Source organism: Coregonus lavaretus (assembly GCF_964263955.1).
Source record: "Coregonus lavaretus genome assembly, chromosome: 25".
NCBI classification, from domain to species: Eukaryota; Metazoa; Chordata; class Actinopteri; order Salmoniformes; family Salmonidae; genus Coregonus; species Coregonus lavaretus.
In genome coordinates this window covers 8,903,693-8,930,749 of record NC_140012.1, presented here as the reverse complement: position 1 = coordinate 8,930,749, position 27,057 = coordinate 8,903,693, and the positions used below count along the sequence as shown (strand labels likewise).

Below are 27,057 nucleotides of genomic sequence, written 5' to 3'. Positions count from 1 at the left end.
TCACTGGGGCCAAGCTTCCTGCCATCCAGGACCTCTATACCAGGCGGTGTCAGAGGAAGGCCCTAAAAATTGTCAAATACTCCAGCCACCCTAGTCATATACTGTTCTTTCTGCTACTGCATGGCAAGCGGTACCGGAGCGCCAAGTCTAGGTCCAAATAACTTCTTAACAGCTTCTACCCCCAAGCCATAAGACTCCTGAACAGCTAATCATGGCTACCCAGACTATTTTATCATGGCTACTGTTATTTTATTTTACTGCTGCTCTTTATCATGTCTACTGTTATTTGTATTTTTTTACTTATCCATTTTTTACTTAATGCAGTTTTAAGAAAAAAAGTGTTGTTGGTTAAGGGCTTGTAAGTAAGCATTTCACTGTAAGGTCTACACCTGTTGTATTCGGCGCATGTGGCAAATCAAATTTAATTTGACATTGATGAACGCGTAACAGGGTGTGAGGGAAAAGGCACAGGTTTAAGGTTTATGGCATGTGTGAAAAAGTACTGCATTCGATCACCAGTAACAGTATTCTCTAGTCTGCATAAACAGTACAGACTCTAATAGCAACGAATAATCCACTCCTATACTATATGTAATATGCACCCATTGGATGAAATACTCAACCCCTTTTCACTCATTAATACTGTAACAGTCAAGAGGCAAGAGTGTGTATACTATGATTAGATGGAATGTCAGATCTTAACAGATTGGGATATCAATTATCATACACTTCTACTTTAAAATCAGCAGCACAGGATATACAATCACAGAATCGTGGGAAGTACACATCTGAGTTTGGTGTGTGTGTTTGGAGAGTGACGATGTTCACAGGCAGGTGATGTCCCCCGTCTCAGAGTCTGAGGCCTTGTCTTTGTCCCCCTCTGTGGGCACACTGCGGTACTGGCACTGGGGGACCAAATTGTTACCACTGGCAGGCTTTGGTGGGGGGACCTGAGGTGGCACCTGCTGCCCCTTTAGCGCCCTCCTGTCCCTTCTGTCCAGCCAGTAGAAAGACACCATGAGGTATACAGCCGATGAGGCAACAGTGGCACTGCAGGCGAAGAAGACATAGAAATATTCCCCCGTTCTGTCCACCAGGATTCCTGCAACAACAACATAAACATCTTCAACAACAATAACAGGAGCCAATCTCAGCATTAGTAGAGCCCTTACAGTACATGAAAGACAGATCATGATGAGATAACGAGATAACTACACCAATAACATACAGTATTACCATTGCACAGGCAAACTTAGCCAACCACATTAGCAGTAAAACTTAGGCTGCATACCTGACATTTGAGCTGGAATGGCACTGAAATAAGAGAGCCGCCCTGTTTATTTCAGTGCCTCCCCCTCCCCCAGGAAAGAGGGAGCCCAGGGCTGAACATTACATTCTTATTCAAGTCTGTCTGCTAGTTATTCTAAGACCCCCCGCAACATGGACACACGGGCACGAGCACACATGCATGTACATTTGGATGTACACACACACACAAGCACATGTGAACACACTGTTTCCCTTGGAAACACATGATTGGTTGGATGTCCATGGGATCCAAGCAACAGGATATGCTGCTTGCCTTTGACCACAATGTTGTGTGTGTTGTTATTTGTAGCTAAGGGTTTCGTTGGCATGTCTAGCACTCCTCAAAGTTACGCTACAGCACTTACTTGATTCATTAAATGAAACATGTAATTAAATCATTGAATAGGACATCTCCTCGCCTGGTTTCCATTGGGGGGAGGCAGACACACAGTACATACCCACACACAAACACACTCTCCATGCCTCAGTGAGTTCGGTACCTGCGAGCGGGGGCCCGATCAGCAGCGTGACACTCTCCATGATGGCGAGCAGGCCCAGGGCAGCGGGGAAGCGACTCATGTCCAACGTATCCATGAGGACGGTGAACATCAGCGAGCCCACCACGCTCATGGACAGGCCGTAGGTCACCACGTACGCCAGCAGCACGGGGAAGCTGGCATCGATGCAGCAGATACTATTACTCAGCCCATTCACCAGCAGAGCAGCAGAGAACACGTAGGTGTGGCACCCCTTGAACCAGGGCAGGCTGAAGAGCAGACCGATGGGAGGCCGCACCACAATGTTAACGATACCCAGGATGGAGAGGAGGAGGGCGGCCTGGCTCTGCTCCATGTCGTGGGCCGTGGCGTAGGGAACCAGGTAGATCAGCGGCACCACGAAGCCTAGCATCATCCAGGTGATGCCCACAGCGTACACACGGTAGCGCAGGTTGTTACGTAAGAGGTCAAAGGCCATGTGATGCCGCACGGCAGCCATCAGACCGGCCCAGAAGGCCCTCATTCTCCCCTTTAGCTTCTTCTCCTCCAGCTGAAGAGGCCTGTGGTTTATCAGGGTCTGGCCACGATGTCTGGGGCCCCCCAGGGGCCTCATCACAGCGCCGCATACGCAGCAGTTGAGCAGGACAGCCCCCAGCACCAGGAAACTCCCACGCCAGCCCAGCTCAGTGTGGAGGTAGTTGCCCAGGAGGGGCAGGGTGCACAGGCCCAGGGCCGTGCCCGTGGACGACAAGGCATTGGCGAAAGCCCGCCGCCGCACAAAATAGTGCCCGAGGATAGTCACTGCAGGCTGGAAGCTGAAGCAGAATCCAAGTCCTGTCAAACGAGAAGACAATGGATAAGGCACATGGCTGAATGCATGGGAGGTTGCCCCTATCCACTGATACAGGGTCAGATTTATTCACCTTTCCTAATAATCAAGGGAAGGATTAGAATGTAGGGTTAATCTGATTCTAGATCTGGGGTTAGGGGTTAACTGCTGTGTGGAGCAGTGGAGGCTCCTCAGAGGACGGGGAGGACCATCCTCCTCAGTGAAATGTATCAAAATAAAAATATAATTTATTATTTTGAGATAAAACTATACTAAATATATGCACATAACCAAATAATTGATTAAAACACACTGTTTTGCAATGAAGGTCTACTGTAACGTCAACAGCACTCTGTAGGGTAGCACCATGGTGTAGCCGGAGGACAGATCGTTTCCGTCTGTGTACATTGACTTCAATATAAAACCTAGGAGGCTCATGGTTCTCACCCCCTTCCATAGACTTAAACAGTAATTATGACACTTCCGGAGAACGTCCTCCAACCTATCAGAGCTATTGCAGCATGAACTGACATGTTGTCCATCCAATCAAAGGATTAGAGAACGAATCTAGTACTGAAAGCATAAGCTACAGCTAATAAGCTAATTTATTGCCACCGGGGCCTGCCGGTGTAACTACTAAACTTCTTGCTCACTGTACGCTGTACTGCATGATTGTAGCGGGTTTACTAACACGTTAGTTCTAGTAGCTATGTTGACTATGACGTTACGAACGTCGTTAGCTAATATGGTGACAATGATTTAGGCTGTGTGTAGTGGTTAGTGTTTATGATATGAAGGTTTGGTTTAGAAAGGTTTTTTCGCCTGGTCACAGACCGCTTGTGGACTTCAGTGCACAACACATCAGCTAAGGAATTATACAACGAGCAAAATGTTAATTCTGTTTGTATGTGGCTGCTATGACAGTGAACTGAGTTCGCGTGTGATCAGGGGTGTATTCATTCCTCGATTCTGTTGAAAAACGTTTATTTAACAGAAGCAAATGGAACGAAACGGGGATAAACATACCTGAATTTGACTAATGGTTACACCCTAGATCAGCTAGAGGTAGGCAAGAGTGTGCAAGGCAGTATTGAATGTGTCACTGTCTGTCACCTTGATTACTCTCCTTTTTCTCTCGACCTGTGCACCTACGCTGTAAACTTTCATTCATAGGCTAGGTTGTAGCAACCTCATGATGGATTTAGGGAAAATTCAAGTATCATGTAGTAGCCTAAACCTATCGATGTTACGTTGAGAAGGGTGAATGGAATGCATTCGGAAAGTATTCAGACCCCTTGACTTTTTTCACATTTTGTTACGTTACAGCCTTATTCTAAATTTGATTTAATAGTTTTTTCCCCTCATTAATCTACACACAATACCCCATAATGATATAGCAACAACAGGTGTTTGTTATTTTTAATAGATTTGCAAAAATGTCTAAACGGAAATATCACATTTACATAAGTATTCAGACCATTTACTGAGTATTTTAGCACCTTTGGCAGCGATTACATCCTTGAGACTTCTTGGGTTTGACGCTACAAGCTTGGCAAACCTGTATTTGGGGAGTTTCTCCCATTCTTCTCTGCAGATCCTCCCAAACTCTGTCAGGTTGGATGGGGAGCATCGCTGCACAGCTATTTTCAGGTCTCTCCAGAGATGTTCGATCGGGTTCAAGTCCGGGCTCTGGCTGGGCCACTCAAAGACATTCAGAGACTTGTCCCGATGCTACTCCTGCGTTGTCTTGGCTGTGTGCTTAGGGTCATTGTCCTGTTGAAACCTTCGCCCCAGTCTGAGGTCCTGATTGCTCTGGAGCAGGTTTTCATCAAGGATCTCTCTGTACTTTGCTCTGTTCATCTTTCCCTCAATCCTGACTAGTCTCTCAGTCCCTGCCGCTGAAAAACATCCCCACAGCATGATGCTGCCACCACCATGCTTCACCATAGGGATGGTGCCAGATTTCCTCCAGACGTGATGCTTGGCATTCTAGCCAAAGAGTTCAATCTTGGTTTCATCAGACCAGTGAATCTTGTTTCTCATGGTCTGAGAGTCCTTTAGGTGTCTTTTGGCAAACTCCAAGCGGGCTGTCATGTGCCTTTTACTGAGGAGAGGCTTCCGTCTGGCCACTCTACCATAAAGGCCTTATTGGTGGAGTGCTGCAGAGATGGTTGTCCTTCTGGAAGGTTCTCCCATCGCCACAGAGGAACTCTGGAGCTCTGTCAGAGTGACCATCGGGTTCTTGGTCACATCTCTGACCAAGGCTCTTCTCCCCCGATTGCTCAGTTTGGCCAGGCCGCCAGCTCTAGGAAGGATGAGTCTTGGTGGTTCCAAACTTCTTCCATTTAAGAATGATGGAGGCCACTGTGTTCTTGGGGACCTTCAATGCTGCAGAAATGTTGTGTTCTTGGTACCCTTCCCCAGATCTGTGCCTCGACACAATCCTGTCTCGGAGCTCTACGGACAATTCCTTCGACCTCATGGCTTGGTTTTTGCTCTGACATGCACTGTCAACTGTGGGACCTTATATAGACAGGTGTGTGCCTTTCCAAATCATGTCCAATCAATTGAATTTACCACAGGTGGACTCCAATCAAGTTGTAGAAACATCTCAAGGATGATCAATGGAATCAGGATGCACCTGAGGTCAATTTTGAGTCTCATAGCAAAGGGTCTGAAGACTTATGTAAATAAGGTATTTCTGTTTTTTATTTTTTATAAATGTGCTAAAATTTTCACTTTGTCAGTATGGGGTATTGTGTGTAGATTGATGAGGGAAATGGTTTATTTAATCAATTTTAGAATAAGGCTGTAACGTAACAAAATGTGGAAAAAGGGAAGGGCTCTGAATACCTTCCGAATGCACTGTAAATGACAGTCATCCAATATGCTGTAATAGAAATAAAGACATGCTCATAAAAAATTTTTTTGTCCTCCCTCATCTTAAACGTCACCGACCGCCACTGATGTGGAGTGACTCCATGTGTGTATGTGGGAGCGCAGTGACCTGTGATAACCCCAGCTGTGACGTAGAGCTCAGCGATGGTGTGGGTGAACGAGCTGGCCGCCATTCCAAGCCCACTCAGGACCCCGCCCAGCATCACCGTCGCCCGGCAACCAAACCTCTCCACCAATACACTGCAAAATGGACCTAAAGGAGGAGACATGCTATTGGTTAAAACACACAAAAACCTAAAAGAAAGTACAGGGTCGTTCCACCTCAAAAAGCACAAGATAGGATTTCGACACCCACCATCTCAGATTATTCTGAAATTGTTTTTCTAACAATGAATTAGACATGAGGAATCTAAAGGAATGGTCAAAAGCCACCCACGGACCCCCCACACCCCATGCCAATCCCACCCCAACAATAAGTATATAGTATCAGTTCTACATTTACATTTAAGTCATTTAGCAGACGCTCTTATCCAGAGCGACTTACAGTTAGTGAGTGCATACATTTTCATACTGGCCCCCCGTGGGAAACGAAACCACAACCCCGGCGTTGCAAGCGCCATGCTCTACCAACTGAGCTACAGGGGACCAGTTCTCTGTGTTTCATAAGTAATATGGAGCTGTGGCTTGGAATATTGTTTCTTCATCCTATGTAATGTATTCCCAGTGAATGTGGTGATGTTTTTTCCCCCTGTTCAGAGAAATTAGTAATTGAAGTTGTTAAGTTTATGTCCCATCCTACATCCTGATATTACCAGATTCTGACTACTAGATGGTGGTGTTCCTGCTATTAGGTGAAAAAAGTTGGAAGACCCCACTCAATGTTAAAGAGATAGTTCACCCAAATTACAAAATTACATTCGTTTCCTTCCCCTGTAAGCAATCTATTGACAAGGTAGGACAGCAACCCATGCTTTGGTTTGGTTGGCCACTGCTAGAAATGCAAACTTTTTAGCATTTGTGGCACAAATCCAAAGCAAGTCAGTGGTACCTATATTAGCATTTTCACACATGTTCAAATCATCCTAAATTATCAAAAAAAAGTATTGTGCAACTCAATTATGTTACTTATAGAAGATGTGGACATGATTACAGCTGTGAGTCTTTTGTGGTAAGTCTCTAGGAGCTTTGCACACCTGGATTGTACAATATTTGCCCATTATTCTTTTTACAATTCTTCAAGCTCTGTCAAGTTGATTGTTGGTCATTGCTAGAAAGCCATTTTCAAGTCTTGCCATAGATTTTTCAAGCCTATTTAAGTCAAAATTGTAACTAGGCCACTGAGGAACATTCAATGTCTTCTTCCTAAGGAACTCTAGTGTAGATTTGGCCTTGTGTTTTAGGTTATTGTTCTGCTGAAAAGGGGAATTCGTCTCCCAGTGTCTGTTGGAAAGCAGACTGAAGCAGGTTTTCCTCCAGGATTTTGCCTGTGATTATAGCTATATTTTCATCCTAAAAAACTCCCTAGTCCTGCCTATGACAAGCATATCCATAACATGATGCAGCCACCACCATGCTTGAAAATATGAAGAGTGGTACTCAGTGATCTGTTGTGTTGGATTTGCCCCAAACATAACACTTTGTATTCAGGACAAAACGTTTTTTTGCAGTATTACTTACTGCCTTATTGCAAACAGGATGCATGTTTTGGAATATTTTTATTCTGTACAGGCTTTCTTCTTTTTACTGTCATTTAGGTTAGTATTGTGGAGTAACTACAATGTTGTTGATCCATCCTCAGTTTTCTCATATGACAACCATTAAACTCTGTAACTGTTTTAAAAGGACGCCTGTATCTTTGTAATGACTGGTGTATTGATACACCATCCAAAGCCTAATTAATAACTTCACCATGCTCAAAGGGATATTCAGCGTCTGCTTTATTTTAATTGTATTTTTTTACACACCTACCAAAAAAAAGAATTTGCCAGAAGGCTATATCGGTCTGCTAATACAGGACTAGTAAAGGCCCAGTGCATTACTTTTGTGAAAAAACAGATTTATTAACAGATTTTTCAGGGGATGCTGTGGCACCCTTAGCACCCGTACTTCCCGCGGCTGTGTGTCTATGTTCAGTTTTTTGGAATTAGTATTTAATCAAGCATTGGCAGCAATATGGAGTTCTCAGTAAGATGCCCAGTTAGATATTGTAGAGATATACTTAGTGGAGCCAAGTGGTGCACCAAAGGGAACTTAAGTGCAACAAGTAGTAAAAACTGATAGGTAGATTGCAAGTACACCCTGACACTGCGCTTTGACTCAGTTTTGTCCCTTTAAAATGTATGCCAAACAAAAACCACTTTTTTTTAACAAACCATACAACTCTATGCACAAGGACTGCTTTTAACAATTTCCACTGCAACATTTACAAAAACAAATATAGTGGAAGAACTGTGCATATGCAAACGTTGGTAACGGAATTACAATAAAATCTCCCTCAGTTTTTTTATGTGAAAATGTTTTCTTAAAACTCTTAAATATCTGCTCCGAATTAATATAAAAAAATAGATATTTTGGTTATTGAACTACGGTAAGTGAAGTGGATTTACACCCGGTAACGGAATTACAGTAATCAAATTACATCATGGGTCCCTGATCTGTACTACACAGAAATGCATAATTATGGATATAAATGTTATGCTCCTCATGTTTCACAAGTTTGGACATAACACTGCAGTACAGTAAAGCACAGCAGAGCATAAACATAACATTATGTCAGTGGAAGGGAGGACAGTAGCAGGTGACCCAACTGTGGTTTGTGATTATTATGGTTTCCCATTGTAGCCAAATCAGTTGCAGTAATTCCTTACTGATCGTTTTGTAATTCTATTACCAATTTGGTAACGGAATTACGAGTTTTAATCACTTAATAAATCATGAATAAAATTTGTATCAGTAAAATCACTATAACTAGTTGGTAGGTCTACCATTACTTATTACTTCTGTGAACTTTTATTATCCTCCCTCCTTAAAGATATGTGGGTTTTTTGGTAAAGGAATTACAATGCACAAGGCAATATTTCTTAAACTTACAGAAGGTAAAAAAAATGTATCCAAAACTAAATATAAAAGTGTTGATATTAGTTGGCAGGGGTCTTTATGTCAACATTATTGTGTTTTGATGTATTTCTGATACCTTTTAAGACCTTTTCTGGTAGATGTTTTCTTAGACCCCTTTTCCATCTGTTTATCCAGAATTCAAAGCCTTTACTTATGCCTAATTTTTAAGATGGAAAATGGTTGCCTTCATTTCCCCAAAATATAGACTCTAGCTTTCATTGGACACCCAATTTGATATGCTCTTATGAACTTCACATGATACTCATGGATCCTTTTCGATGGAAATGCCCACCAGCTCACTGATTTCTCCACATATTGCTCAGAAGTTAAACTTCTAACTCAGCAACTTAATTAAGTTCTGGTGATTCTTTGTTGTTGCTTTTAAGCAGTTGACACACACACACACACACACACACTTTTCCAGATGTTAAGGGCTTGAAATCCAAACAGAAACAGACCCCCTGTGACTGAACAAGGGAAGGCAGCTCATGTGGTGCTACACAGCATTGGTGTGTGTAAGGGTGAGACAACATCTCTTGAAATCTCCCTTATCAAATAAACAAACAGGGGCTGTGTTGACTCTCATACACACTTTCCATGGATTCTGTGTGTGCGGACGTGTTTAACCAGAGAATTGAATGTTCATTTCTCTACCATAAGTCGCCTCCAACTTTGTTTTAGAGAATTTGGCAGTATGTCCAACTGGCCTCACAACCACGTGTAACCACGCCAGCCCAGGACCTTCACATCTGGCTTTTTCACCTGCGGGATCGTCTGAGTGGGGGAGGGGGTGCTGAGGAGTATTTCTGTCTTTAATAAAGCCCTTTTGTGGGGAAAAACTCATTCTGATTGGCTGGGCCCTAGCTCCCCAATGGGTGGGCCTGATTCCAAGTTGGTAGGCCTATGCCCTCCCAGGCCCACCCATGGCTGCACTCCTGCCCAGTCATGTGAAATCCATAGATTAGGGCCTAATTTATTTATTTCTATTGACTGACTTCCTTATATGAACTGTAATTCATTAAAATCTTTGAAATTGTTGCATGTTGCATTTATATTTTTGTTTAGTGTAGTTCAAGAATGAAACAAATACAAACTGTACAGTGACATGTCATAAAAACACATTTATCAGCTGCCCCACTGTCTTACAAACGGACACTGCAAATACAAGGTTGTGGAAAAAAATCTATGCCTAGCATCATCCATATTGTCTGATAGAATATTTCCTGATGAACAATCAAAATCATGTTTTCCATGAAATGTGATGATATTTTGATGAAACCAGATCAAAGTATGATGACCAAAGTATGAAAAATGACTGCTGCTTCTACATTGATAAAGTTTGATCATAAGGTTATTGGTCCCTCCCCCATGTCAAACACTTGGATTCAGCAAACAGGATTATTAAGAGGATAGGGTGACATCACCCTAACTCTAATTTTAATACACCAAATGGTAAGAGGCCATCTGCGCTCTTTTAAGGTCCTTACTACTGAATAGTGTCTGTTCCAGGTGCGTAGGAGTCAAAATAAGTATACTAGAAGAGATGGAGACTGTCGAAAAAAAGGAATAAATCCAAAACTGAGGCTTAAATGCAAAATAAAGATGTTTATTAAACTATCAAACAGTTCCTCACATGCAGCTCTTCTAATGTCATATACAGTATATTGCCTCTTATTGGTGTTCGATACCTCTATCTAGTCGTATCTCTAGCTTCCTACTCTTACAATCCTGTGTTATTTATTCTAAGGAAATGTTCACATGGTATATGTAAAAGCAATAATTGATAATATTTCTCTGTCTGCTTTAGTATATTTTGTATATAATCTATATCATGCATTCTATTCTACTAGGTACTGATTCATATATTTTCTGATGTTTTCTTGCTTGATCATGTGACATGCAATTATCCTTGAAATAGAAGCCAGGTGTGTGTGCCGACATTCACACCGATAATAGCCTGAGGCTGAAACGTTTGTGTTTCGTTTTCACCTTTCATTTATGCACTTTCTTGCACTATGATTTTTTTGGGCACCATGATTTTAATAAAAATCTTTATTTAGCATTTAAGCCTCAGTTTTGAAAATTGTTTTTAAAATAAATGACAGTGTGCGTTTACCTAATTTAAATAAGTACCACCTTGTAACCAACATCGGAGAATGCGTGATTACGAAAGGGCGTGGTTTATATAGCTAGATAGCAACTGTACTGGTGCCAAAATTTGACGGTAGGGTGTCAGCAAATATAATTAAAAGTTTATATTATTCATCTACGGCAAAGATACTTATATGTCTCCTCTTTCATCTGTGTCTGGTGTTAGCTAGTTACCGGCTGGCTAGGTCTTTGACTAGCATGGAACAAAAGGGGGAAGGGTTGTTCAAAACTCTGACGCAGTTGTCATGTCAACACATCCGTCAGTGCGGCTGGGAACCGCATCAGAAGAGACAGAAGTTTCTTGACATAGGCATTTCAAACAAAATGTCAGTCAAGGCCAGCTCATGAATATAAGCTCCCTGCCCACTCAGCCTGTCTTTTCAAACTTCCTGGTAGTTAGCCATGAGAGAAAAAGTAATTTTTCAACAAAGAAATAGCATTTCTATGCCCCAAAATTATTATGGGTGATATTTTAGTCACTCAAATGGCTACTTTATATGGGAATCAGAATGACTGTTTGGGATCTTTAAAGTCGCTTTGAACTGCTAGTCTGCTGAGTGGTTTAGAAGTTCTGCTTTAAGTGTTTTAAAGGGAAGGAAGTCTGTACCATGTTTAGACTAGCTCGTGCACTGAAAGAACGTGTGGTCAACATCTACATTAATAGTCTTATAGTGTACAAAATTTACTGTCAATTATCATTGAACTTACTTTGAGCACATTTCCCTGCAAGCATATATTAATCTGTCACTGCAAAATGAGCCCTGAAAAAATCCTACTTAAATTCATAAGGTTAAACTATGGAAATCTATGGAAAATAGGATGTGACTCTACTACCACCATACCTCCAGCATGAAGCACTGATGTCATTATAGAAGGCACCCAGGAGGTCTCTTGGTTGCTGGCCTGGAACTCTGTTTGTAGGTCCGTGTAGAAGATGCCCATGCAGGAGGGGAAGGCCAGAGTCAAGGCTAGCACCAGGATGGTGGCCACCAGCACCACCCAGCCCCAACCCCCATCAGGTGCAGTGACGTCCCCATCCATAGCCAGAGGGACTATGGGTTCAGACTTGCCATTCTCCACCTCCTCAGAGTCCATGATCTCGCCATTCTTCTGCTCCATGTTGGGTGCCTGCTCAGTGGCCTTGCTGTCCATCTGGAGGCTGTCATGGTCCCCTGCCAGCTTGCTGCCATTCCTCCGGTTCATACTCTTGTCAGATGCTGAGGCAATGCCCTAGTAGTTTGCCAGGGTGGATGACACTCACTAGTATATTCCATCTCACCATGTCTCTCCTCCTCACCTGTAAATGGGGAGAGGAGGGGGGGGTATGGGATTATAATGATGACACAACTACGTAATTTTGTGGTTGCACATTGAGATTTGTGGATGCAATTACAATTTGCAAATGTGTAATTTAATTTCACAAGCTTGTATCATGATGTGTGAATAAATGTAACAACTATCGCAAACTTTTGATTTGACACTTCAATACATTTCATAAAAAATTTGCAAGGATTATTTATTTTCAGAATTATTACAATTCCATTTACGACTATGAATATTCTGCTGTGAATAAAAATACACTTGCAGATTTTGAATCTGCGCGCTCAGAGTTGTCACTGTCACGCACCAAGAGATTCGTAAATTTGTAGACAAGATTTTCACAAGGAAAAAAGTGTTATGAAAATTGAGGGCAGAACCTTTAAACTCTGACCAATCAGATCCCTCTGCCAAAACCACACCAAAACCAATATCATTGCCTGGATTGTTCCATCGATCAAATCGCAAGCAACAACAAGATCTGACCAGGACGACCTGATGTGATGGAGGAAGACAGCAGGTGAGTTCTATAAAGTTAGCTTTCACAGTTTGCATGAAATGATGTTATCACCTTCTTATACGATCGTGTTCATTGCTATAACGTTAATTACACCCCCCACGTTCATTCATGCATTGGCTAGACAGCTACCGTTAGCTAGGTTGTAGTTCCCGTAGGGTAAGTTAACAGTAATGTGTGAGTTCAGATGCATGGGGTAGCTAATGTTCGTGACTGCTTTTCAAAATCATCCATCATCAAATTGAAGTTACACCCCCCACTCCCCAACTACCTACTGCACATTATAGCCATGCAACCTGCATACATCGACACTTTTCAGCTCAACACACAATAACAACTTATGCAATAGAGTGAAACAGTCCATTAGAGGCAGTAATGATATCAGGCATTTCTAAGACGTTATTCAAGAATACGTGGGTCAATATTTGATGGCCAAAAACATTACAGTACTGTATGCTTAGCTAATTGTGTTTCTTATGTTATCAGAACATTCTGAAAGACCAGCTCCTGGAGAGGTTGAAGTCCAGGTTGCAGCAAGCCATCAGGCAACCCCTGGATCTGCATTACCTGGAATTCTTGTTCAATAATGAGCGTATCCTCATTGAATCATTTGCTGATAAGGTTGATTTCCCTCCAATGATCACAGTGACATTGAGAGATTTGTCAAAGCTGAAATTGAGGCGCGCCCCATGACATCAATTCAGCTTGAGGCAGTTGTTGGAGTAACAGGCAGCCCAAAACTTGTCATTCAACGAGAACATTTTGGTGACGACCAATGCCTTTTCCAGCATGATGGAGCACAGCTGAAGAATGTGTTCGAAACTCACCTTCCGGTACCATGCATTGCAGAGTTACTGGGAGTCTCCAAGTGTACCATATTTAGAAGGATGCATGAATTATGGTTTATCTGTGAGGGGGTTATACAGTACTATTTGTGATGAAGAGCTCGACAACACTGTGAAAACCATCAAAACCCAAATGCTGGTTATCGTTTTATCAAGGGACAGTTTGTGTCAATGGGCTTCTATGTCCAGTGGTGGAGATTGAGAGCATCAATGCATCGTGTGGATGCAGCTGGGATCCTGTCCCGTCTTGCCAGGCTTGGATGTGTGGTGCGACGTAGTTATTCAGTGCAATGGACCCCTTTCCTTGGTGCACATAGATACCAATCATAAACTAAACAGGTAGACTGATTTTTTATTTTTCTGGTACATGCTTTTTTTGATAAGATATTGAGCATATTAATCCGTTTTGTTATTGACTAAATATTTAGCGAGTTCTCCTTGTTTATTTTATTGAAGGTACAACATCATCATATTTGGCGGAGTTGATGGATTCTCAAGAAACTTGTGTATTACTCTCTGGTTTTGAATTTTGTTGAGTCACGTCTATACCAACTTATTTTTCAGAGGGCATTGCGTATACTCACTTCTTAATCCCCATTGATGCGTATGAAAGTAGTGTAGTGGAGGTATACGCCGTATCAAATAATAAGGCTGATGGAACGGATCAGAATGTTTAGCTTAAAATGTTGATAAACTATTATTTCTTTAAACTATTATTTTAAGCTCAGCAATGTTCACACGGTGGTAGGCCTACGTGCAAACGTTCCAAAATGCAATGTGCTGGAAAACACTGTTATAAAATGCCCATGTGAGCGGTTTCATGGACAGAGCTGGAAACATCCATTAGAAATGTAGAAAGAGGGGAGATCTAAGAACAACTATCATGGGTTGCGAACATGACTAGGATAATGCCTTTAGCTGCTAGACAATGAAGGAAAGTTGAAAGAAAACCAATAGAACAGGAGAACGCATATGAGGAAGTTTTTATAAAATAATTGCCTCCATGTTTCTATGGTGGGATTTTGGCTATAGGCTACTTTGAAGCAAGCTAAGACATGCATGCCTCTTAATATGAAGTAAACGTCCAGGTTTCAAACAATTAAGTAACAGGAAAAATATAGAGATGCTAATGATAGGGCTTACCGTCTTCTGGTAATTAAATGTTAACCAGCTACAAAGTAGCCTATGCCTACCAGGCAAAATGATATTATGATTATTTGCATCAATCCAGTGGGCATTTTTTGCGAACTCCATCTCATGTGCAACAGAAACACCACTAACCAAACAACTGTGCTAGGTGCCAGCGCACTGGAATTAAAAGGTAACTACACCAACAAATCAATTTCTTAGATTTCAATCTTTTTAGACCTCAAAAGTGGACTCCTGATGTGGTTTAAGCATCCAATTTTGTTGATTTTCTATTTAAAAAGTGTGACCGAGAGTGAAAAAAATGGAAAACATCTGAAACCTGTGAATTTCTGACTCGTATAATTTCTCACGCAGGGGACCTTTCCTTTTCCTTTGCTCCTTTCCTTCCATGCCTTTGCCAGGCGGACCGTTTGAAAAATGTTGGCCAAAATTAGAGTATAACCACTTCTCCAGGCACCACTGGTCACTTCTGGGCCAGTATTCACAAAGGGTCTCAGAGTAAGAGTGCTGATCTATAATCGTGGTCAAAAGTTTTGAGAATGACACAAGTATTGGTCTTCACAAAGTTCGCTGCTTCAGTGTTATGAGATACTTTTGTCAGATGTGACTATGGTATACTGAAGTATAATTACAAGCATTCCATAATTGTCAAAGGCTTTTATTGACAATTACATTAAGTTTATGCAAAGAGTCAATATTTGAATTGTTGACCCTTCTTTTTCAAGACCTCTGCAATCCGCCCTGGCATGCTGTCAATTAACTTCTGGGTCACATACTGACTGATGGCAGCCCATTCTTACATAATCAATGTTTGGAGTTTGTCAGAATTTGTGGGTTTTTGTTTGTCCACCTGCCTCAAGGATCGACGACAAGTTCTCAATTGGATTAAGGTCTGGGGAGTTTCCTGGCCATGGACCCAAAATGTTGATGTTTTGTTATCACTTTTGCCTTATGGCAAGGTGCTCCATCATAATGGAAAAGGCATTGGTCGTCACCAAACTATTCTTGGATGGTTGGGAGAAGTTGCATTCAGAGGATGTGTTGGTACCATTCTTTATTCATGGCTGTGTTCTTAGGCAAAATTGTGAGTGAGCCCACTCCCTTGGCTGAGAAGCAACCCCACACATGAATGGTCTCAGGATGCTTTACTGTTGGCATGACACAGGACTGATGGTAGCGCTCACCTTGTCTTCTCCGGACAAGCTTTTTTCCGGATGCCCCAAACAATCGGAAAGGGGATTCATCAGAGAAAATGACTTTACCCCAGTCCTCAGCAGTCCAATCCCTGTACCTTTTGCAGAATATCAGTCTTTCCCTGATGTTCATTTTCATGGCAAAGAGGGACTTTGCAATTAATTGCAATTCATCTAATCACTCTTCATGACATTCTGGAGTATATGCAAATTGCCATAATCAAAACTGAGGCAGCAGACTTTGAAAATTAATATTTGGGTCATTCTCAAAACTTTTGACCACGACTGTAGGATCAGTTTGCCTTGTAGGGAGATCATAATGAATAAGATAACATGGGCAGGGGGGACCTGATCCTAGATTAGAACTCCTACTCTGGTCTGGCCCTGGTCTTCTGAGATCAGCGGGGAGAGGGGAGGGGTGGAGAGGAAGGGGGTAAGGGAGAGAACAGGAGAGGAGGAGTAGAGGACAATTGTTTAGCCGCTCTGGTCTGGGGTGAGACTTCTAGCACTCTTAGAGTAACCGATAGAAGCTAGAGACTCCCCAGACTGGTAGTAGGCTAAATCACTTATGTCCATTCATTCATCTGATCTACATTTACAGCCCAAGGCAGCTTCTAGTCTAGTCAGACATGCCGTTTGTGAACAATGAAATACGATTTCAAATAGTTTTATACTATATTTGCTAGCCATTACAAAACTCTTTGAAGAATGTACACTACTGGTCAAAAGTTTTAGATCACCTACTCATTCAAGGGTTTTTCTTTATTTTTACTATTTTCTACATGGTAGAATAATAGTGAAGACATCAAAACTATGAAATAACACATATGGAATCATGTAGTAACCGAAAAAGTGTTAAACAAATCAAAACATATTTCATATTTGAGATTCTTCAAATAGCCACCCTTTGTCTTGATGACAGCTTTGCACACTCTTGGCATTCTATCAACCAGCTTCACCTGGAATGCTTTTCCAACAGTCTTGAAGGAGTTCCCACATATTCTGAGCACTTGTTGGCTGCTTTTCCTTCATTCTGCGGTACGACTCATCCCAAGCCATCTCAATTTGGTTGAGGTCGGGGGATTGTGGAGGCCAGGTCATCTGATGCAGCACTCCATCACTCTCCTTCTTGGTCAAATAGCCCTTACACAGCCTGAAGGTGTGCTGGGTCATTGTCCTGTTGAAAAACAAACGATAGTCCCACTAAGCCCAAACCAGATGGGATGGCGTATTGCTGCAGAATGCTGTGGTAGCCATGCTGGTTAAGTATGCCTTGAATTCTAAATAAATGACAGACAGTGTCACCAGCAAAGCACCCCCACACCATAACACCACCTCCTCCATGCTTTACGGTGGGAAATACACATGCAGAGATCGGTTCACCCACACCGCGTCTCACAAAGACACGGCAGTTGGAACCAGAAATCTCCCATTTGGACTCCAGACTAAAGGACAAATTTCCACCGGTCTAATGTCCATTGCTCGTGTTTCTTGGCCCAAGCAAGTCTCTTCTTATTATTGGTGTCCTTTAGTAGTCGTTTCTTTGCAGCAATTCAACCATGAAGGCCTGATTCACACAGTCTCCTCTGAACAGTTGATGTTAAGAATGTATGAACCATGATGTTCTTGATTTTATCAAAGTTGAACTTGAATATAGATTGTTGGGAATGTCTCCCAATGATCTGTCTTTCTATGAACACAAAACCAAGCTACACAGTCAGGATAGTGGCAAGTAGAAGTGCTTGAGTGTGTCAACATTAGACTAGCCCAAAGCCTGTGTCACTCGTGCCTATGCATGCCTCAAGTGCAATGCAGAACTCCCCAAATGCAGTGGTGCCCTGGCAGACTGATTGACTGGAAACAAGACCTCAGGAGATCTCCACGCACCCCCTCCAAATCTCCTGGGAGGAATTCCTATCCCGTCCAGAATTTAAGGAGTTGCACAAGTGTCTTTGGTGATGCTAAAAGATAAAAAAATATATAAAACTAAAAGATAAAAATATATATAAATGACTTGGTGAGCAGCAAAGCTGCATTACTAAAAGGCCACTACTGAGGATATGAAACAAAAAAAACAGGTAAGCCTGCTGAAAGCAGTCTTGTTTGACACTGGAAGTTGTATGGTGGTGATTCTTGTTTGAACTACATAGGTCATTGAAATAATTATACCCTAGCCCCCATAACATGTCTTAGACATATTCCCTCTAATAAATAACTAAAACCTTGTTCAGCCTTTAACTAAATGATACGCATGCGAGAGCACCAGCTCTCTCTCTATTGTGAAAGAGATCAGAGATCAACTGAAGGTTCAGTTCCATTTTTACATTAACAAGCTGGAGACCCACAGGGTGTAGTAGAGATGTATGTTGTGAGATGGTCACATCTGTATCTTTTTTCAAAAGTTCAAAACAGCTTGTTACTTTTCCACTATGTTTACTCAGAAATTGAATGTCAATAGTTTTCTTGCTTTCAGCAAGCACAATAACTATTGAACTAGCATTTTGGAGCCCAGGGGAACAATACTGAAATAAATAAACAATAATAGGTAGAATAATATCCATCTCCACAAATAGCCTGAGGTATCCCGCATTGCGGCACCTCGTTTAGACAGGGTACGCCTCATCGTCCTCTTCATCCTCATTTTATGTCTCCCCAGGCCAGATAACGTGGTCAAATAGGATCTAATAAAAAAAAAAATAGATAAACATATGTTTGTCTCTGGACTTATCCTAAATGCAGAAATTATGAATACAAACAGGGTAATTGCATTAGACTGGCTGCATTAAAATAAGTTGTCAAACATACTCAACAGTTCCAGTTTAATACATTCATGCTTTATACTGAACAAGTACGCTTCATGAATAACCGTTTTGAAATATCAAAAGGAACACTGAACTTTTGATAACGTGGCATTAGGTTGTTCCCTCAGGGCTGCACACAATGTCTGCCACGCGGAGGAGCATAAGTAGAACCACATCCTTTCTTTCGGTCAGCAGCGACCACACTTGTCTCTTTGATGCCCCGTCGCAACGGTTTTATTTGTCGAATGGTTCTTCCCAGGATCTGCAAAACAAACACACACAATTAGACATTTCAAACACAATCTAACTTCACAAAACTGAAATAAAAGCAGGAATAAGGTATACATAACTAGATTGAAAAACTAAGCTAGGGTAAGAGAAGGTTGATTACCGCATGCTGTAGTAGACGGTTGAACAGCCACAGAGACTAAAGTGCCAAGGTTAAGTAAAATAAATGCAATGCAATATTACAGCTCTTTTAGATCAGGATAATCAATGATCTTCAGTACAGGATAATGCATCAAGTATTCAGAACCTTTACTCAGTACTTTGTTGAAGCACCTTTGGCAGAGATTAATGCCTTGAGTCTTCTTGGGTATGACGCTACAAGCTTGGCACACCTGTATTTGGGGAGTTTCTCCCATTCTTCTCTGCAGATCATCTCAAACTCTGTCAGGTTGGAATGGGAGCGTCGCTGCACAGCTATTTTCACGTCTCTCCAGAGATGTTCGATCAGGTTCAAGTCTGGGCTCTGGCTGGGCCACTCAAGGACTTGTCCCGAAGCCACTCCTGCGTTGTATTGGCTGTGTGCTTAGGGTCATTGTGCTGTTGGAAGGTGAACCTTCCCCCCAGTCTTAGGTCCTGAGCGCTCTGGAGCAGGTTTTCATCAAGGATCTCTCTGTACTTTGCTCCGTTAAATCTTTCCCTCGATCCTGACTAGTCTCCCAGTCCCTGCCGCTGAAAAATATCCCCACAGCATGATGCTGCCACCACCATGCTTCACCGTAGGGATGGTGCCAGGTTTCCTCCAGACGTGACGCTTGGCATTCAGGCCAAAGAGTTCAATCTTGGTTTCATCAAACCAGAAAATCTTGTTTCATGGTCTGAGAGTCCTTTAGGTACCTTTTGGCAAACTCCAAGCAGGCTGTCATGTGCCTTTTACTCAGGAGTGGCTTCCGTCTGGCCACTCTACCATAAAGGCCTGATTGGTGGAGTGCTGCAAAGATGGTTGTCCTTCTGGAAGGTTCTCCCATCTCCACAGAGGAACTCTGGAGCTCTGTCAGAGTGATCATCAGGTTCTTGGTCACCTCCCTGACCAAGGCCCTTCTCCCCCGATTGCTCTGTTTGGCCAGGCCGCAAGCTCTAGGAAGAGTCTTGGTGGTTCCAAACTTCTTCCATTTAAGAATGATGGAGGCCACTGTATTCTTGGGGACATTCAATGCTGCAGAATTTTTTGGTACCCTTCCCCAGATCTGTGCCTCGACACAATCCTGTCTCTGAGCTCTACGGACAATTCCTTCGACCTCATGGCTTGGTTTTTGCTCTGACATGCACTGTCAACTGTGTGACCTTACATAGACAGGTGTGTGCCTTTCCAAATAATGTCCAATCAATTGAATTTACCACAGGTGGACTCCAATCAAGTTGAAGAAACATCTCAAGGATGATCAATGGAAACAGGATGCACCTGAGCTCAATTTTGAGTCTCATAGCAAAAGGTAAATAAGATATGTTTTAAGTTTTAATACATTTGTTAAGATTTCTAAAAATCTGTTTTTGCTATGTCATTATGGGGTATTTTGTATAGATTGATGATTTAAAAAATTTATTTCATCCATTTTAGAATAAGGCTGTAACGTAACAAAATGTGGAAAATGGGAAGGGGTCTGAAACTTTCCAAATGCACTGTACATATTACATAAGCCTACATACAAATATAGCATTTCCTCTGTTGCTCTCTGTAACTACCTTGGACTGGATGTAACCACTACACAGACTTTATCGGTAGTAGTTTAGTAGTAATATCTTCTCCATGGTAATGACAATACAATAAGCAATACTCTCATTGATACAGGGGTCGCATTAAGAGTTCAGAAATCTGCATTTTAAAAAAGCAGACCTTAAAGAGAATCTGCATTTTAAACCATTTCACCTGTGTTTTATATTGAAAGTCAAGTTTTTTGTTGTTGCGTCAATCGAGTTATCAGGGGCGTGTAACTATAGTTTTCTTTCACAGAAAATACATTAGTGCAACACATTAGTCAGAAAATAGCTTCATTTTCATCAGAAATGCTACGTTATTTGGCTGGCAGCCACAGAAGTAAATTAGCTTACAATGAAAAAGCAAAGTAATTTTTTTGCAAAAACTATGCATGGCCATCATATTTCTAATGTTTATCATAGAAATAATGTAGCCAGCTACATTTCCTAATGTTTTGCTTGATGTTAATCTTGCATTTTACCAGAGGAAAAGTAGCTACACATCAGTCAGAGCGCTGTCTGCTGTTTTATCCCATAGTGCTTAAAAGACATAACTGAGAAGCAAAACAGTTAAATCCAAACCAGGCTCTGGTGCTTTGCGTGATGGCCCAGCTACACACTCTTCAGACGCACTCCCCTCCTTAGCACTCCCCGCAACAGCACTCCCTTCCACAGCACTCCCTACAAAGGATGTTGACCCCTCTGTGGACAATCTTTATAACATACAAAAAATACATATTTAAAACAAAGAATGTCATGAAATTCCTAGTGTACCTTTCACCACAGAAACGTGCACGATGTTGTATGAAATCTCTTGAGAATTATTTTCCACATATTGGAGAGAAGTCCTGAACGGGGATGGGGTTGGTTTTGACAAAAATGTAAATTGCTGTTAGTTTGTCAAATCTATCAGCTAATAGGAATTATTGGTTAGTTAATTAGACCAGAACTTTTACTATTAGATATGCTGTGTTTCAAACAATACTGTGATCCGAGGTAAGAGACACATGTAATGTAATAAAAATTATGAACAATGACATTTAACTAAAGTAAAATCATGACAAAGAATGTACCAACCATGCAACCCTCTTCATTCCCAACCATTGCAGGCTCTTTACTGACACAAACAAGGTCAGGTGTGGCACTCTCCTATAAAGAAAACAAATACATTTTTCTTAAGTGACAAGTTTCAATTTGAAACAATAATGCAGTCATGAACCATATCAAAATTGAAAAGAAATCATGGTGGCCATATTGCATATTCTTTACATAACTTAGACAATACATCATCTGAGACCTCAACAGTTCTTGCAGATTGACTTCGGCATTTTTGTTTCATGCGCATCATGTGGCAGTGGAGAGGTGTCAATCTCCTCTTGTAAAGAAACAATGTACAGAATGTGCTTTCCATTGATTGTGGCACTCTTCAACATCCTCACTGTGTAGCACTCTGATTCATTGGGAACAACAGAGAGCTTCCGCTGTCTGCTACCTCCTACATTTGGATAAAAGAGGAATATGTAGATAAAATTATAAACTAGCTAGCAACATGCACTTGAAAGCCATACAGGTCTACAGCCTACAGATGAACACATGAAAGTGAACTATGGGATTACCCACCCCAAACTAGAAGTCTCACTCAGCTTACTAGTTCCAAATATAGTCAGGCTGCCATGGCCTGCCCTATGCAGTCATGGCAGCAATACATGTGATAGTATTGATTTCTCATGATTTTGTAATAGCAATCTATACACTGGCCATTAGCCTTCCATAATACAGTATACCTAACCTACACCACTGTCAACACTACCTGAGGCTTTGTAGCAAAGCCAGCCACCTGACAAGTCCTTCATCTTGGGGTACTGCTCTTCAAGTACTCTGACAATCTAAATCAAACCGAGTGGGGCAGCGGTCTAAGGCACTGCATCTCAGTGCTGGAGGCGTCACTACAGACCCCCTGGTTGGAATCCAGGCTGTATCACAACCGGCCGTGATTGGGAGTCCCATAGGGCGGCGCACAATTGGCACAGCGTCGTCCGGGTTTGGCCGGTGTAGGCTGTCATTGTAAATAAGAATGTTCTTAACTGACTTACCTAGTTAAATAAAGGTACAAAACATGAAAATGTAAATATTTTCCACATTTTCAAATGTGCATTCCACTTATATCATATACTGTAAGTAGCAGGTTAGTTGTGCTACAACAGTTATAATAAAATGTGCAGCTAGTATAGATTGTATCAAGCCAGTTATCCTGGACATTTTCAATCGCAAGTGATCGAAGGCACTTGAATTACAATAGCATGTAATCCAGCTGTGTTTTGTCATACCAATCAACAAAATACTCTTAAAACACATTCACCTCTTCATGGCATCCATCCTCCGCCATCGTTAATGATCTCTTTGCCAGCCCCGCTTCGAGTAGGCAAATCTCCTGCGATCCTTTAGGGGTTTGGGACGTTGGTCGAGGGAGTAAAAAAAACTACAGGCGTGCATATCTGGTAGCAACGGAAGCAGCAACCTTGGATGCAGGGGGGGGTGTCTCTTCCATCGAACACTCTCCCTGCGAAAGTAACCTGGAAACGATCAAAGGTAATTTTAGTAAAGATTACGCCATTATTTTCCATTCCCCCTTCCCCAATCAGACACTTTGAAAATACACAAAATCAATAATAACCTTTGCATCTCATTATGTCCTGTTGGCTGTTGGATGAATAACAGCCACCACCTGGGAGCATGCTCGGACCAGGTGGAGGGCCACTTTGTGCTGAAGGGTTCTGTGCTCTAGACTCAGATCAGTGATAGAAGATTGTGGGCAACACTCTGTTTGCATAATTCTCCTGTAAAAGTTAAAACACATACAAACATGAAGATTAGCTAGATCTGGTATCATCTAGGGATGACAAATCACACTCACTAATTAGCTATCATTTATTCATACATGACATTTTGAAAACATATAGCTAACTAGCTAAAGCCACAATTTAGCTGACATACCACTGTAGTGGTGTAGGATCTGGCTAAAGATAATATAACTTGTTAATGACAAATGTCGTGAATGGGATGTAGACATGGGATACATTTGAATTGTCGAGGTGGTCGAGCCCTACAACTCTAATGTGTAACTTACATTTGATGTTGGATGATTTTGAAACACCATTCACGAACGTTAGCTAGCTACCGGTACCTACCCTATGCAGCTTAATTCACACATTACTGTTACCCCGCTACAAATGAGTGGTGCAATGCACACTTATGCACGGGATCGGGAACTAGCTAGCCTAGCTAGCTAGCTAACTTTACCTAGCTAACGCGGCTAACGGGAGCTGACTAGCCAATGCATGAACTGGGGGGGGGGGGGGGGGGGTTATCTAGCTATAGGGATGAACATTATATAGTAGCTAAGGTTACACACATGATCGTATAAGAAGGTGATAACATCACTTCATACAAACTGTGAAAGCAAACTTCCTAGAACTCACCTGCGGTCAAGCACCTGCCATCTTCCTCCATCAGGTCGTCCTGGTCAGCTCTTGTTGTTGCTTGCGATTTGGTTGATGGAACAAACCAGCCAATGATATTGGTTTTGGTGTGGTTTTGGCAGAGGGAACTGATTGGTCAGGTGTTGAAGGTCTTACCCCCAATTTTTTCCATGCGAAACTCTGTCTATAAATTTACGAATCTCTTGGTGCGTGACAACATTGACAGAAATCTGAGGACGTGCAGATTCAAAATCTGCAAGTGTATTTTTGATTCACTGCAGAATATTCATAGTCGTAAATGGAATCGTAATAATTCTGAAAATAAATTATCCTTGCCAATCTTGTAAAATGTGTTCAAGTGTCAAATCACAAGTTTGCGATAGTTGTTACATTTATTCACACATCAAGCTTGCGGAATTAAATTACATATTTGCAAATCGTAATTGCAACCACAAATCTCAATGTGCAACCACAAAATTAAAATACAAACTCACGTAATTAAAAAATAAAAAATAAAAATCTGTCATCATTATAATCCCATATATTTCCCCTATTATTAACTGTTCATGAAGGGGGAGGGGAGTAGGATATATGGCACATATTTGCATGTGCTTGAGAAAGTCTACAAATTCGAATGAATGGCCTACTGCAGGGTTCTTCAATTCCGGTCCTGGAGGGCCGAAACACCTCTGTTTTTCATCCTCTCCTTCTAATCAGGGGCTAATTCAGACCTGGGACACCAGGTGAGTGCAATTAACTACCAGGTAGAAATTAAAAACATAAGTGTTTCAGCCCTCCGGGACCGGAATTGAAGAACCCTGGCCTACTGTGCAAGACCTTTTCCAGTGAAGATTTCTGGATGTAATCTTTGGTTAGTGGCACAAATTCGCATTGCGACTGTAAGTAATTAGACTAAGATTTTCAAACATTGCCTATAATTTGCATTTAGGCGCACATTAATGACAGGATGAGATGCATGTAACTCAGCTGTCATTTATCCCATTCTAACACCTCAATGTGTAGGTCGTTGACCAATTTTCGCCCCACTCTTCAAAAACTGTGGTGCCATGGTCCAATTTGGGCATGTGCGGCATCATCATCCAATTCAATTTTCAGTAGCAATTGGTTTTCTGGTCCCTTTGGCACTCTAGTAGCCTATCCACGTGGCATGTCAATATCAATCTATTTGATATTAGGAATCTGAACTGTAGGAGATCCAAATCTATCTGGGCCAAGAAAGACATAGACCTCGATCAATCCAAACCATAATTGATGCGTCCGAACCATTCACTGTATGCGAACTCCACATTACAGAGCGGCTATTTTGAATCATGTACAGCAACAGCGCAACGCTCGAGATCACAACTCGTCGACCAGGATCTACGGCCGTGAGAGAACAGTTTGCCTGCCCTATAGCCTACTGTCGGTTATTATTGTTGATGATCTTCTTGGCTCAAATAGCCTACTTCCCGTCAAAATACATAGGTTACATTTAGTTTAATGTATGTCCAGTCTCATAATAAAAACACTGACATAATAGGGAAGCAACACAATTAACCTATTGTTTTTCAGTAGACTATCACATTGCTCAGCAAAAGTTCGGCTAGAAAGCCTTGTTTAGCCTACACATAAACACGTTGGCAAGCCATCCATAGCGCAATTTTCTTACCTTTTGAGGTTAAGCATTATTCCTGACGGCCATTACTTCGCTTCGACCATTTTTACTCTCTACCACATCATACACCACAAACCAGCTGGAACGCCTCGCCTCTGCCTTGGAGCAACAATATCGTGTTCTCGGTGGGGGTGGGAGGAGACAGGATGTAAGAGCCTTGATGCGGTTATGTTTATCACAGATTGCATTACAACAGTCAAATGTTTGTCCATTGGTACTGTCAATCCAGACCATTCTCTCGTGGACATGAGGGTAAAAAAAAAATCTACTTGATGAGGATATTTTTTTAAGTAGAGTGGTCAAAGAAATTGCAATGTGATGCGTGTTTCCTTGTATGATGGACGGTTTATTTTCTCTGCGCTGTACTAGCAGTCATATTTACCAGTATGCATTGCATGCTCAGGAATGGCCAACACAGTTTATTCGATTTGGCATTATTGTACAAGCCGCTTCTATGAAGGATCAAACCTGCCATAATTATAAATGAATAAATGCATATATGAATAAATAAATACATGCACAAATAAATAGATACATAAATGCACGTATAAATATATTAATTAATACATTGATAAATGATGCGCACATACATAGATACATAATGATTTAAATAATTAATCTCACTTTCATTTTATTCATTTATATTATTTCTTTATTCATGTATTTCTTCCTCCAATATGATAATGGGGGGTATCTAACACACCATTGGTTGATCGATGCCACGACGCATTGATTGCATTTGCCTGGGGTTCAGTTCAGAAACAGTACTGTACTGAATGACCAGTTGAAAAACGGTGTGATTATGGAGGCCCAGAGGCCAATTGTCTATGGTGGCCTGAACCAGGAGTCTCTGTTATCACCTGAACTCTGGTGAAGTCGTCAGGCAACTTTCTCCACTTTTTTTTTATAACAAAACGCCCTCATTTTCTGTATGATTTGGAATGTTGGAACTGGGCCATGTCAGTTTCTAAAAGAATGTGCAATGGCAAACTTTATCACGTTTCTGTAGAGGTGTGGGCTAAATGTTTTAACCAAAACTTGCAGGATTTTGATATTCCTGCAGGATATGGCAATTTCAAATTAACTACAGGATTTGAGATACAGTATGTTGTGACAACAGAGAAAATAGACTTTTGAAATATAGTGCAATATCAGACAGACTCAGCAGATGAGAAATATCATAAATGACCATGTCCACATGCAATAAATATAGTGTATGCTATTTTTATTTGATAGATACCAACACAATTGATAATGGTTTCAGTAGGCCCACAGTTCAGTCAATGTAATAATGCATTTAC

At 41.5% G+C, this 27,057-nt stretch overlaps 1 protein-coding gene across 1 annotated transcript; it reads right to left on the bottom strand.

Moving 5' to 3' along the window:
- Positions 1-394: 394 nt before the first annotated feature.
- Positions 395-25,842, bottom strand: LOC311100747 (monocarboxylate transporter 6-like). The gene is made up of 5 exons (XM_084141710.1): positions 25,751-25,842; positions 11,643-12,097; positions 5,642-5,785; positions 1,809-2,639; positions 395-1,102 (listed from the first exon to the last, which is right to left on the bottom strand). The coding sequence occupies exons 2-5, from the start codon at positions 12,001-12,003 to the stop codon at positions 825-827; spliced, it is 1,614 nt and encodes a 537-aa protein (XP_083997836.1). The 5' UTR covers positions 12,004-12,097; positions 25,751-25,842; the 3' UTR covers positions 395-824.
- Positions 25,843-27,057: the final 1,215 nt, after the last annotated feature.

Bases quoted from the DNA above. Each gene is read 5' to 3' on its own strand.
- LOC311100747 (XM_084141710.1), bottom strand. From the start codon at position 12,003: ATGAACCGGAGGAATGGCAGCAAGCTGGCAGGGGACCATGACAGCCTC. The intron at 5,786-11,642 runs GTATGGTGGTAG...CTCCTCCTTTAG, and splicing joins ATCAGTGCTTCATGCTGGAG to GTCCATTTTGCAGTGTATTG. The intron at 1,103-1,808 runs GTACCGAACTCA...TTGTTGTTGCAG, and splicing joins GATCGGGCCCCCGCTCGCAG to GAATCCTGGTGGACAGAACG.